We start from the raw sequence: 10,416 nt of genomic DNA, 5'->3' as shown, positions 1-10,416 counted from the left end.
ATAATTGTTGTAATTTTGTATTGGTATAAAAAGGAGTGCTGCATCACTCATTATTTTTCTGTGTAAATCTTTTCTTTTTCTTATGTTTAGTATAAATGTTTAAATGGACGACTCTTACCCAGTGACTGCCACATATTTCCCATCAGGCTGTTTGCTGAATCGTTTCAGGACGCCCAGACTCACCCTCACACTGCTCCTGAAGTACGGCTCCATCTCCTTTGACAGCAGCCCGATTTCTTTAGCCAGCTGATGAACAGATTTCTGTGTAGCACACTGAGAGATTTGGGCATCACTGTGGGAGAGGATTAGGGTCAGAATCATCTGAAGAAAAGACTTTCACAAACACACACACTCACACACACAAAAATACAGACACACACAAATATACACACACTCACTCACACACCCACTCACACACACACATACTCTCACTCACACACACACACACACACACACACACACACACACACACACACACACACACACACACACACACACACACACACAGACTGTTAAACAGATTTCACACATCTGCAACAATAAAGGAGGAGCATTTAAACCAAATGGCATAGGTCCAAACAAACAAGCATGCATGCAGGTTTATGTCAGATGTTTATAAGAGTGTATGCAGGGTTATGTCAGATGTTTATAAGGGTAATGTAGGGTTATGTCAGATGTTAATAAGAGTAATGTAGGGTTATGTCAGATGCTTATAAGAGTAATGTAGGGTTATGTCAGATGTTAATGAGTAATGTAGGGTTATGTCAGATGTTTATAAGAGTAATGTAGGGTTATTTCAGATGTTTATAAGAGTAAAGTAGGGTTATGTCAGATGTTTATAAGTATAATGTTGGGTTATGTCAGATGTTAATAAGAGTAATGTAGGGTTATGACAGATGTTAATAAGAGTAATGTAGGCTTATGTCAGATGTTAATAAGATGTTTTTCAGGTGTTAGCTGTTACAGTGACTGTTTAGTTGATTTGTCTCTGTAGATGATATAAAGCCTTATGAACACTGCTACTAAATAAAATGTATGTATGAATGCATCAAAATGTCTAATACAGTATGTAACAATTGCTTATAACTTATTCCAAATGTGAAAGCAGTAGAATTCTATTATCTTTTAAAATGTGTCTCTTCTTCTTGTAAGTTCTTCTGTTCTTTCTCTCACTCTCAGTGTTCTTGCACCTTGCTTGAGGTTTGTGTGGTTTCAGCTTGGTGTATGTCACGTTCCATTTCCCCGGTCTGTACGTCTGCAGAAACTTCTGAGTGCTCTTTACTGTATTCTGTTCAAAATAAAAGTGATGAAATCATTATACTTAAAAAAATCAAATGTTAACTAAATGTCGATTATATTAATATTGATTAAAATGGAATGCTGCTTGTGTAGATGCTAACTGTGTTTTTATTGGATTTGTACTTAAGCCTAATCTAATCTAGTGTAATCTAGTCTAATCTAAGCATATATAAGTTAAGCAATAAGTACATCCTGCGTCCTACTTTTCAGTGTTATGTTCTTTGAATAAACTTCTTGTCATGTTTATTAGATAAAAAAAAATGTTTCAATGATCCAATCCAACAAACAACTGTCATTTAATTAATAATTCTAAACTTTGTCCTGCCTCCATCAGCATGGCAACAGTCATGGGTCCAACTCCACCAGGAACCGGAGTGATGAACCCTGCTCGCTCCTTAGCTGACGGATAGTGAACATCTCCCACCACCCGCATACCTGAGGGTCTGCTACTGTCTGAGGAGGAAAAAAGACAGTTAAAGTCATTGTAACGGCTGGTTTTCTTTTGTATCTCCAAAGATAAAATCACATAAAATTAAAAAAATCACAATCAGTCTTAAATATTTTTATTTTAGGTTCGCTGTCATTATTACTGTCAACGACAATAAAAATGTAGAAGAATCCAGAATTTAAAAAACTAAGAATAATTTGTAAGGATATTTTTTTTTTGACATATAAATTTTTTAAAAATAAATTTTGAAAAATTGTAAAAATTGAATTTTTTAGGATCGCAAAACCATAAAATCCTGGATAAACTGATCAACTTAAAGACAGTGAAGAAAAATGTTCAAGAAAATAAAAAGAAAATAGAATAGAAATAGTAACAGAAAAAACAACCTTCTGTTCAAAAGGTAGAAATATTGGTCATAAACATTTAAACACAGCGTCTGCTCATGAGGTGACTTTCAGACATCGCAATCCAAACACTGAATTATTTAAATACTTTCTATCATCAGTGAAATAAAAATAAAGACCTGGGATGTAATTAATGCCAACGTCGATGACCACCGCGCCCTCTTTTATCCAGTCGCCTTTCAACATCTCGGCTTTCCCGATGCCAACCACCAGGATATCTGCCTTCTTCACCTTCAAAGAGGAGACCAAGTCAGTAAGATCTTTTTATCCATGTAAAGAAATCCTGCACCAAACATGTGTAGGAGTATAGAAGTGTATAGAGGGATTAGAGGAGGTGGAGATACTTCTGCTGGAAGATCTGGAGTTTTGGAGTGGCAGCAGGTGACAGTGGCATGGTTCCACATGAGGAGATCACGCATGGGAGCTCCGACGATCTTACTGCGTCCAATCACCACAGCCTTCTTACCTGATACAGAAAGACCTGCACACACAGGATCAACGTCCAGCTTATCTGATCTCAGGACTGAATCCATGGCACCTCATTATAAGTTATAGTGCAATACTTTGTGTTGTGTTCTAGATCAGTATTTAATTAATGCAAAAAACTCCCTGAGAAGATATGAGAAAGAAACCTTAAGAGGAACCAAACTCCTCCACAGATGTTGTTTATAACCGAGTCGATTGTGCTGTATGATACTGTAGATGAAGATCTCGTTCCTCGTGTCCTGTTTCTCACCTGTGTGTTTGAGGAGCTCCATGCAGCCACTCGGTGTGCAGGGGATGAAGCAGTTGTGCAGATCACCTCGAGCAAGCTTCCCTGCATTTACACTGCAAAGACTGCAGAGACACGGGTCATATGTGTGTGTTAAAGGGTTAACACACACACACAGTTATCTATCTGGTTGTCCTTATTAGTCATTCTGTGTCTTTTTTCCACACCATCCTTTCCTTTATCCATGTTTTCATACTAAATCATTCAGAAGCCATTTATTTTGCTACATTTTATTTTTTTACTAAAAGATGGTAATGAGACTAAAATCAGGACACCTGAGTAAACTTTTAGCACAACTAGCTGTTTTAGCTGATTATCTCTATATTTCTGTTTTGTTGTGTTTATAACCGACGTTAAAGCCGTGTGTGTGAATAAACAGATGCAGATGTACCGTGTTGTGGTTTAGTGATTAAAAAGTTCAAGGATTTTGTGATACGAAATTGAAATAATTTGAAAATTATTGTTTAAATTATTATTTTCTTGAAAATCATCTATAAACAGAGATCTCATTTTCACCAGCTCTTGTATATGTTCCAGATTAAACCGGTGTTTTTTTTGGTATATGCTGTGGTATAATCTCTCACCCGTCCACATCCTTGTCTGGATCCACAGCGTTGGTGACTTTCTCAGTGTTGATGTGGTGGATGGAGTCTAGAGGAAGCTGGATGATGAGTCCATGAACATCAGGGTCCTCGTTATACAGCGTGATGCTCTGCAGCACCTAAACATCATACAACATGTTTCTGAGAGCAGCAGATTCACTGTGTCTGTGTGTGTGTTTGTGTGTATTTGTGTGAGTGTGTTTGTGTGAATTTGTGTGTGTGTATTTGTGTGTGTTTGTGTGTATTTCTGTGTGTGTGTTTTTTCAATTTGTGTGTGTGTTTGAGTGTATTTATGTGTGTGTGTTTGTGTGTGGGTGTGTGTATTTCTCTATGAGTTTGTGTGTGTTTGTGTATGTTTGTGTTTATTTCTGTGTGTGTTTTTGTGTGTGTGTTTGTGTATATTTGTGTGTATCTGTGTGTGTGTGTTTGTGTGTATTTATGTGTATTTGTGTGTGTGAGTGTGTGAGTGTTTGTGTTTATTTGTGTGTATTTGTGTGTATTTGTTTGTGTGTGTATATTTGTGTGTGTGTATTTATGTGTATTTGTTTGTGTGTGTATATGTGTGTGTGTGTATTTGTGTGTGTGTGTGTGTGTGTGTGTGTGTGAGAGTGTTTGTAAAATGAGGAATTTAAAACACAACACTGATCTGATTTCTACTAGCCTCGTCCTCTGAAGCAGTATTCGGGAGCCTGATGTGGTTGGCATTCATTCCGATCTGATAGTGAGTGAGAAAGAAAGAAAGATAAAGAGAATTAAAATGACATTTATAAATAAACACAATCTTATTACAGAATCCAAACCTACACTGACTGCTGCCTTTAACTTCATACTGATGTAAAGATTGGAGTCGTCTCTGCTTCCAACCTGAAATGGATAATGCAAAGGTTTTTCTGGCTGCATTGGTAAAAATCTGTAAATAAAACATGCTGCATATATTTAACTGGAGCTAGAAACTATGCAGATCCTAACAGCCCACACTAGTGTACAGGGTCAAAATGGGGTTATATACTGGCATAGGGTGGACAAGATTGGTCACTCAATGGTATATGGGGTCACAAACTGGTGTATGGGGACACACACTGGTGTATGGGATGACACACAGGTGTATGAGGTCACACACTGGTGTATGGGGACACACACTAGTGTATGGGGTCACAAACTGGTGTATGGGGTTACGCACTTGTGTATGGGGACACACACTAGTGTATGGGGTCACAAACTGGTGTATAGGGACACAGACTGGTGTATGGGGACACACACTAGTGTATGGGGTCACAAACTGGTATATGGGGTCACACACTTGTGTATGGGGACACACACTAGTGTATGGGGTCACAAACTGGTGTATAGGAACACACACTGGTGTATGGGGACACACGCTGGTGTATGGGGACACAGACTGGTGTATGGGGTCACAAACTGTTGTATGGGGTCACACCCTGGTGTATGGGGTCACACACTGGTGTATGGGGACACAGACTTGTGTATGGGGTCACACACAGGTGTATGGGGACACACACTGGTGTATGGGGTCACAAACTGGTATATGAGGACACACACTGGTGTATGGGGTCACAAACCAGTGTATGGGGACACACACTGGTGTATGGGGTCACAAACTGGTATATGAGGACACACACTGGTGTATGGGGTCACAAACCGGTGTATGGGGACACACACTGGTGTATAGGGACACACACTGGTGTATAGGGACACACACTGGTGTATGGGGTCACAAACTGGTGTATAGGGACACAGCCTGGTGTATGGGGTCACACACAGGTGTATGGGGACACAGCCTAGTGTATGGGGACACACACTGGTGTATGGGGACACAGACTGGTGTATGGGGTCACAAACTGTTGTATGGGGTCACACACTGGTGTATGGGGTCACAAACTGGTGTATGGGAACACACACTGGTGTATGGGGTCACAGACTGGTGTATGGGGTCACAAACTGTTGTATGGGGTCACACACTGGTGTATGGGGTCACAAACTGGTGTATTGGGGTCACAAACTGGTGTATGGGGACACACACTGGTGTATGGGGTCACACACTGGTGTATGGGGTCACAGACTGGTGTATGGGGACACACAATGGTGTATGGGGTCACAAACTGGTGTATGGGGTCACAAACTGGTGTATGGGGTCACAAACTGGTGTATTGGGGTCACAAACTGGTGTATGGGGACACACACTGGTGTATGGGGTCACACACTGGTGTATGGGGTCACAAACTGGTGTATGGGGTCACAAACTGGTGTATGGGGTCACACACTGGTGTATGGGGTCACACACTGGTGTATGGGGACACAGACCGGTGTATAGGGACACTGGTGTATGGGACACACACTGGTGTATGGGGACACACACTGGTGTATTGGGTCACAAACTGGTGTATGGGGTCACACACTGGTGTATGGGGTCACACACTGGTGTATGGGGTCACAAACTGGTTTATGGGGACACACACTGGTGTATAGGGACACTGGTGTATGGGACACACACTGGTGTATGGGGACACACACTGGTGTATTGGGTCACAAACTGGTGTATGGGGTCACACACTGGTGTATGGGGACACAAACTGGTGTATGGGGACACACACTGGTGTGTGGGGTCACACACTGGTGTATGGGGTCACACACTGGTGTATGGGGTCAAAAACTGGTGTATGGAGTCACAGACTGGTGTATGGAGTCACACACTGGTGTATGGGGTCAAAATGGGGTCACACACTGGCGCGTGGGGGTTCTCATGAATATTGTGTTAATATGCCTTCATAAGTTCTTATACACAGTTTTCTATAACTACAATAGAACTATTGTAAATATAACTTATAACGTAAATATAATTCTAATTATTAAACATATTCACATGCTATTATAAAAATTTCCTTCACAGAAAATGTTCTGCATCTTTTCTGATATGAGGGAGATAAAGAAGAAGAGAAAGGAACATTACCAAATGACCAGCTGGAAAATGAAAGAAAGAAAGAAAGAAAGAAAGAAAGAAAGAAAGAAAGAAAGAAAGAAAGAAAGAAAGAAAGAAAGTTAGATTAATAGAGGAAAATGGTGTCTACTTTGTTATTAGGAGATAAAATATTCAGTATATAAACAAAAGAAACACAAGACTAACTTGTAACACCACCAGGCCTGGTCTAAAGCCTGGATGCTGGCGGTTCATCTCCGCTACATCCTTTTTCAGACGCTCCATCACGTGTCTACAGGGAAAGAGGCCACAGAGGCTAATTTAGTTCAATTTAAACTGTGCATAACATTAAAAAAAACACTATTTAAATAGTATTCATAAGGTTACGAAACCTATATAAGGCCTTTGTGACCCTACATGAACACTTAATCTACAACACAAAATAGTCATGATGTGTCAGGGTTTGTTACATAAGGTAAGACAAGTAAACAACTTATTGATGCCTTATAAGACGTTAATGAACATCAATGACAATGTCATAATATGGTCATGATGTGTCATAGCTTACCATAGCTTATCTTATTGCTGCTTATAAGTGTTTCATGAATAATCTTTATCCAACAAAACTGTAATGACGGGTCCTGATGGTCAGGATTTACACTTATAGTGTGTCACAAGTTCATAATGTGTTGTTGCCTGCTAAATGAGCCAAGTAAAGTAAATACCTTTAATGCTGGTTTATAAGAGTTTTGTGAATTCTTATGGTGCTCCTCAGCAATGTAATAACATGTCATTATGCAGTGCCACAAAATAAAATATACACAATCAGCCTTTGTGACAGCTGACTCCTGTTGGAAATAGGCTGTATAAATATTGAGGTAGGTTTATTCTCTTGGCAGTAAAGGCAAGGTGTTAGCTAATAAATGCTTATAAGTGCTTAATGAATACTTTTATGAATAAAATTCCACAACACTAATCAGAGAGCCTACTGTAATTTCTCTATGTGTAGAAAGTGTCATAACACATAAATGCAATAGAAGTCACATGACTCAAGGGCTCAGCTGTTACGACAGGGTTATTACAGGTAACTTTTAATTACATCTTTTTAGTTAAATAACAGTATGTCCTACCTTTTAAAACTAAAGAGATGTAAATATGGATAATTTATGACTTTTAAGTGAGTAAATTTATACTTTTTTCCACTCATGGAAGGAGAAAGCTTCTGTGTGATAAAACTGTTAATGACTAACACTGATAATACAATTACTGTACTGTTGCTAAAATGTGTGTGTGTCTGTGTGTATGTGTGTGTGCGTGTGTGTGAGAGTGTATATGTCTATATGTGTGTGTGTCTGTTGGTGTGTATGTTTATGTGTATATGTGTGTAGGTATGTGTGTGTGTGTGTGTGTATGTTTACATGTATATGTGTGTGTGTACATTTATGTGTATATGTGTGTGTATGTATGTGTATATGTGTGTCAGTGTGTGTAGGTATATGTGTGTGTGTGTGTACGTTTGTGTATATGTGTGTATATATACAGTAAGTTAAGAATGGTGTGATTGTTACTTTCTGGACTTTCAGACTTTGGCATCTCGTACAGAACAGAACACATGGTAAGTGTTGGGACTCACTGTGAGATCTTGTTGCCGGAGATGACTGTAGCTACGGTGCGCCGGCTTTTCCAGCATTTCACGGCTCTGCGACTGAGATTTGTAGTGATTACAGGAAACATGCTACAAAATAAATAAAAATAAAAACAGGAAGTCAGAGTGAAATTAGATTAGATTTTAGTTTTGTGGAAATTCAGACAAGAAAGAAAATAAAAGTGCACGGTTAATGCTACATAACATGATCATAAGCACCTATGTAGGGCTTTGTCACTGTCTCAGTGTTACATATGTACACAATGTCTCCTCCCCTCATCCCCTCATCCTCAGTCCAAAGTCTTATCGCTCTCTGGCTTTTTCCAGGTCATGACACCTCGCTGTGGACATCTGGGGAAAACTGTAGATAAACATATGGGAAAAAATTCAGTTCAGTTCGCCTTTCTCATACAGTATCTGCACAAACACACACACACACACACACTCGTGGTTGAGTTTTCATGACTAGAGAGTTTCCAGCGATGACATGAAGGAAGTGATACAGCTCGGCTCCCTTTCAGCCAATCACAGAGCCTGTTTAAATTTGCTCTCAGCCAATCACAGAGCCTGGTTTAATGTTTGGGGTTTTTTTTTCTTTATCTGCTGAAGTGAGCTGTGGGTTTTCAAGAAAACAAGAAAATGTCTGTGTGCAAAATAAGAGCCTGGAGTGCTGGGAGGGTCCTGGCTGGCTTCCAGTGGAATAAGTAGAAACACATACACTACACACACACATTACACACACACACTACACATACAACACACACATACGCTAGACACACACACTACACACACACTACACATACTACACTACACACACATGACACATACTACACACACACTACACACACTACACATACTACACACACAGACACACTATATACCCACACTACACACACATATGCACATATACACACACTACACACACATTACACACACACTACACACACACAAACTACACACACTACACACACACATACGCACACACTCACACAACACACATACACACACACATACACACACACACACACACACACACACACACACACACACACACACACACACACACACACACAGACACACACAGACACACTGCACTCTTGTGAACTGAAGTCCCCCGTGCTTCTTCATCCAGTCACAGCTATCGTCCAATCACAGAGGAGGAGGAGGACACACCACCATTTAAAGACACATGTTTATAAACGCACTGAATAAATATAGATGAGTTGTGCAAAAGTTTTCACCCTCCACGATATATGAAAGGCGATAAAGGTAATATGATTACAATTAGTTTTTATTCGCAGGACATGCAGTGGAGTGGGTTTTACACACACACACACACACACACACACACACACACACACACACACACACACACACACAAACACAGTAAAAAGAGAAACATAAATGACAGATGTTTTTCACTGACTTTCTGTTCTATAATATTAAAATTAATAATTATACTGATAAATAATAATAATTAATAATTAATAATGATACATTTTTTTGTTCAATAACATATACAAAATAAATTTAATTAATAGAAATATATAAATATATTAAATTATCTTAATTTAACAGCACCAGTAATAATATTACACATAGCACATAGTAATTATAAATATTTTATTTATTTTAATTTATTTCATATTAATTAAGTATTAAACTTTATACCTAAATATTAATACATTATATTAATTATAATTTTAAGCAATAAAGATTTTACTCACTCACTCACTCATTTTCTACCGCTTATGCGAATAAAGATTTTAATGAGATTTTATTTATTTTTTAAACCAGTAGATGGCGACAAAGAGCCACAAATGTGTGACCCTTCAAACTGACCTGAAATCAGGAATCCCGGAGCTGAAGTCACGTTATGACGTCATTACTCATGTAAACGTGTTCCTGTGCAGCACAAAATCATTTCTTTTTAAAATAGATTTCACTCTGAAACACTTTCGTTCTGTTTTTACTGAAATCTTTGTGATGTTTGAGGATTCAGGAGATAATTAGTTAGTTGATGCTGTTATTCGCACAGCATTGTGGGTAATGTAGAAATGTGTTGATTTTTTAATGATAATACAAATTAATAATACATTTTTGTGAAATTTCTTGAAAATTATTTAATTACTTTCTATCTATCTATCTATCTATCTATCTATCTATCTATCTATCTATCTATCTATCTGTCTGTCTGTCTGTCTGTCTGTCTGTCTGTCTGTCTGTCTGTCTGTCTGTCTGTCCTCCCACTGCCGTCTAATAGAGACGGACGTACGAGACGTTTTCTCTCAGTATAAACAATCGTCTGATG

At 38.8% G+C, this 10,416-nt stretch overlaps 1 protein-coding gene across 2 annotated transcripts in view; it reads right to left on the bottom strand.

The window, feature by feature from the left end:
- Nucleotides 1-9,081, bottom strand: part of mthfd1a (methylenetetrahydrofolate dehydrogenase (NADP+ dependent) 1a, methenyltetrahydrofolate cyclohydrolase, formyltetrahydrofolate synthetase) — a 21,396-nt gene extending 12,315 nt beyond the window's left edge. For both annotated transcript variants that reach the window (XM_060866115.1, XM_060866116.1), the window contains exons 1-12: nucleotides 8,325-9,081; nucleotides 8,094-8,195; nucleotides 6,668-6,752; nucleotides 4,330-4,389; nucleotides 4,187-4,240; nucleotides 3,508-3,644; nucleotides 2,888-2,988; nucleotides 2,496-2,632; nucleotides 2,271-2,382; nucleotides 1,625-1,752; nucleotides 1,191-1,288; nucleotides 119-292 (exon numbers count right to left, since the gene is read on the bottom strand). In XM_060866115.1, the coding sequence (XP_060722098.1) occupies nucleotides 119-292; nucleotides 1,191-1,288; nucleotides 1,625-1,752; nucleotides 2,271-2,382; nucleotides 2,496-2,632; nucleotides 2,888-2,988; nucleotides 3,508-3,644; nucleotides 4,187-4,240; nucleotides 4,330-4,389; nucleotides 6,668-6,752; nucleotides 8,094-8,194 (1,187 nt within the window). In that variant the 5' untranslated portion in view covers nucleotide 8,195; nucleotides 8,325-9,081. The remainder of the gene's footprint in view (nucleotides 1-118; nucleotides 293-1,190; nucleotides 1,289-1,624; nucleotides 1,753-2,270; nucleotides 2,383-2,495; nucleotides 2,633-2,887; nucleotides 2,989-3,507; nucleotides 3,645-4,186; nucleotides 4,241-4,329; nucleotides 4,390-6,667; nucleotides 6,753-8,093; nucleotides 8,196-8,324) is intronic.
- Between the last annotated feature and the right edge of the window lie 1,335 nt (nucleotides 9,082-10,416).

The sequence above is a fragment of the Tachysurus vachellii genome, chromosome 3, assembly GCF_030014155.1.
Source record: "Tachysurus vachellii isolate PV-2020 chromosome 3, HZAU_Pvac_v1, whole genome shotgun sequence".
Classification (NCBI taxonomy): domain Eukaryota; kingdom Metazoa; phylum Chordata; class Actinopteri; order Siluriformes; family Bagridae; genus Tachysurus; species Tachysurus vachellii.
The sequence above is the reverse complement of the archived record's forward strand: the minus strand, read 5'-3'. Positions and strand labels throughout refer to the sequence as shown.